The 3,326-nt window shown below is 37.9% G+C and overlaps 1 protein-coding gene across 1 annotated transcript; it reads right to left on the bottom strand.

Annotated features, from left to right (window-relative positions):
• Window positions 1-1,154: 1,154 nt before the first annotated feature.
• LOC133871533 (uncharacterized) lies at window positions 1,155-2,547 on the bottom strand. Its single transcript, XM_062308967.1, has 4 exons — window positions 2,041-2,547; window positions 1,870-1,962; window positions 1,746-1,821; window positions 1,155-1,657 (listed from the first exon to the last, which is right to left on the bottom strand). The coding sequence occupies exons 1-4, from the start codon at window positions 2,545-2,547 to the stop codon at window positions 1,155-1,157; spliced, it is 1,179 nt and encodes a 392-aa protein (XP_062164951.1).
• Between the last annotated feature and the right edge of the window lie 779 nt (window positions 2,548-3,326).

The following is a 3,326-nucleotide window of genomic DNA, read 5'->3' as shown; positions in this document are numbered from 1 at the left end:
TGCTTGTTTCAATCTAAAACTAATGCCGCACTTTTCGTTTAAAAGAAATTCATTTACTTTTTAAAATCCAAGAAGCATACCTCTTTCTCTTCTATTTTTACTATAAATTAATTTTCTTAAAATATCATTTTTAAAAACCAAAGTTAATGTCATTTAACTTAAACTAACATAAATAAGATAAATCTAAGACAAATGTACACATATAATAACGTAAAATAAAGAAAGAAAAAAATATACATAAATCTATGGACAGGAAAAAAAAAAAAAAAAACATGCAGGTTAATTCCAAACAAAGTTTGGCAGCCAGTCAAATGCATAGCTCCATTATAGTTCACAAACGGTACTAAAAATAAAATAGTTCAAGTAGCAATATCTAGAAATATCCGGCATATATTATACAATAAACTGAGTCCGATAGAAGCAACAGATATGCATAATAAACAGTGGTTTCACATACCACTCACAATACAATCCAAACCACGTTAGGCAAACATGACAACAAACAAAAACAGTATCCCTAAGAAACACAAGACGCAAACCCCTGTTATACCACAACATCACATAATGCCCCCGACGGTCGACGGCATGCCCGACGCGCTACCATCTTCACGTAAACCCACAGCATCGTCATCATGTACCACTTCTGGCAAATTTTGCATCAACTCATCTTCCCAATAAAAACCTCCGGGATGATTCTACAATAACACATTAAAACAGAATGAGACTGCCATTGTTAAATACAGCAAATGTGTCAAGAATCAAAGGACATAAAAATGAGGCTTCAATTTGAGACTTGTGATTGCTTATGAGTTCATACCTTGCCTAGGGGACACTTGTAAAAGCGTCTCATATAGTTTCTTTCTGTTCTTGAGATGAGGAGTGTCATGGGTCCAGCACCACATGTGCAATTCACATTGACGTTCATATCTACTTGGTAATGCAGGATAAAACAACAAACTTCTCATGTACAAGTGGACAATTTGACATAATAAAATATGTAATTCAAATGACCCACGCAAACAACATACATATCAGTCAATTTCACATATTTGTCTTACATTGAAAAGTCTTATCAACCATAAAACAAACTCAACCATAACAAAATGCACGGGCATTATAAAAAATATTACTTCAAAATTATAGAAGTCATTTTTTTAATTATCTCCATCTTCGTTTCCATGTGCATTATCCCACATTGCATGTGCAATGCCTTCTCTAAGATTTCTCATTTCATCGCTAGCTGCAGATGAGAAGTCATACTGTCCTGAATGTGAGGGGCCTGCCTCATCATTGTTGCCATATGCATAAGGCTGCTCACTCATCCCTGGTTCTACTGCATCAGTGCCGTTGAATATTTGATCATTTGGATTACGTGTCCTGATGAAGTTGTGTAGTGTACAGCATGCCATTATAATGCCAGGTTGACGTGTCAAGAAGTACTTAGGCATATCGTATAAAATACGCCATCTCCTCTTCAATCTGGAGAAGCAGTTCTCAATCATCATTCGTAGTGAGGAGTGTCTGAAATTAAACAGTTCCTTGTACCCACGGGGCAGAGGCCTATTACAAAAATGGGAGAGATGATACCTCTCCCCTTTATACGGAGGCAAGAAACCTCGCATGCATGAGTATGCAGAATCCGCCACATAATAGTGCCCTTCATAAATAAAATACCCAAAGTTTATTCAAGAGCATGAAAATCTATGATAGATAGAAAATTTCGCAATTGTATTCAACGTACTAACCATCTGTAGGCCACTCAAAGCCTTGGTCAGTTGTAACAGCATCCTTAAAAATGCGACCATCGTTCGCGGTTCCCTCCTAGCCAACGTACACGAACGTGAATAACATATCAAAATCGCATATTGCCATAATGTTATGTGTGCACTCATTTTTGCGGCCACGAAAGAGGCGTTGGTGCTCTGCCTTTATGTGTGTTTCGTCGACTGCACCAATACAATCCTGTAATAATTTTCAAACAAAAATAAACTTAAAAATGGCATTGATAGGGCCGATGTGTTATAAATGAACAACACTCACCTTGAACCAAGGATATTTAGGATTACCCTGTACATGTGGGTGCACCCCAGTCCTATGTCTCACTTTGATGTAGACCTTGGCCAGATGGCCCAGTGCTCTCAACACCTTATTATAATGCCGATTTATTGTCTTCGTGGAGTGTTGAAAGCGATTTGCAGCGATCCGTTGCCCTTGGGAGTGCCCAGTAAGCAAAAGAAATATAGCAACACTTTCCTCAACATGAAGGTTCCTTGTACTCTTTATGAACTGGCGCTCCTTCAACTCAAAACACAAAGCTATAAAATCTGGTGGCTCCATACAAAACATATGAAAACACGGCACTGGGTGACTGTTCAACATGTATGTTATGTACATGGCCCCTCGTAATGGCAAGTTGCGTTGCGGCATTTTGGTGTTTTCATCGTCGTCTGATGAGTCAATCGCACTCAGTAAAAAGAAAATCTCGTCATCAATTTCATCATCTCTATCTTCATACGCGGGTATAAAAGGGAGGTTAGATCTGTCCATCCTACTAACAAAGACTTAGTTCAATACAGTTTAAAATAATTTGGTTAGGTGTAATACCATCTAACACACATTCAACAATTAATTATTGTCACATATGCACGTAGTTTAACACATTGCACCAATTAAACTTGTCTCATAGGTAATAGCTAAAATACATTAAACTAATATAAAATAACTTGTCTCATAGGTAATAGCTAAAATACATTAAACTAACATAAAATAACTTGTCTCATAGCTAATAGCTAAACTACATTAAACTAACATAAAATAACTTGTCTCATAGCTAATAGCTAAAATACATTAAACTAACATAAAACAACACATTCCACCAATTAACTCAAATTGTCAATCCAAGGGCTTGACCTTTGATAGCCAAAGCAATCTGTGTTCTTTGTTCCAAAGGAGAAACAAGTTTTGAAGTTTTTCATCTAGTAGGGCAATTGATGCAGCCACGTAAGTATCGAGTGTAATTTCAGCCTGCAACTCATTAAGCATGGCGATTGCCTGGTTTATTAGAGGTGCGGATTTGCCAGTGCTGAACTGTTGCGTCGAACTCAAGTCCTACTGAGTTTGCAGTTGTATGGATTCTCTTATTGCCTTCGCCAGCTCCCTCATCTCATCATACATAGCCTGCTTCGAAAGAATTACCGTGGCTTTTGTTTTCCTGCAGGATTTTTTACCCAAGGATCATTTCCCTGAAGATCCCATGCTGACGCCCAATCCGATACCACGTGCCGGGGCATTTCCCCTACCCCTTGTATCCTCCACCATTGGCTGTT

Source organism: Alnus glutinosa, chromosome 6 (genome assembly GCF_958979055.1).
Source record: "Alnus glutinosa chromosome 6, dhAlnGlut1.1, whole genome shotgun sequence".
In the NCBI taxonomy this organism is placed as follows: domain Eukaryota; kingdom Viridiplantae; phylum Streptophyta; class Magnoliopsida; order Fagales; family Betulaceae; genus Alnus; species Alnus glutinosa.
The sequence above is the reverse complement of the archived record's forward strand: the minus strand, read 5'-3'. Positions and strand labels throughout refer to the sequence as shown.

Bases quoted from the DNA above. Each gene is read 5' to 3' on its own strand.
- LOC133871533 (XM_062308967.1), bottom strand. From the start codon at position 2,547: ATGGACAGATCTAACCTCCCTTTTATACCCGCGTATGAAGATAGAGAT. The intron at 1,963-2,040 runs GTGAGTGTTGTT...AAATTATTACAG, and splicing joins CTAAATATCCTTGGTTCAAG to GATTGTATTGGTGCAGTCGA. The intron at 1,658-1,745 runs GTTAGTACGTTG...TTATTTATGAAG, and splicing joins CTTTGAGTGGCCTACAGATG to GGCACTATTATGTGGCGGAT.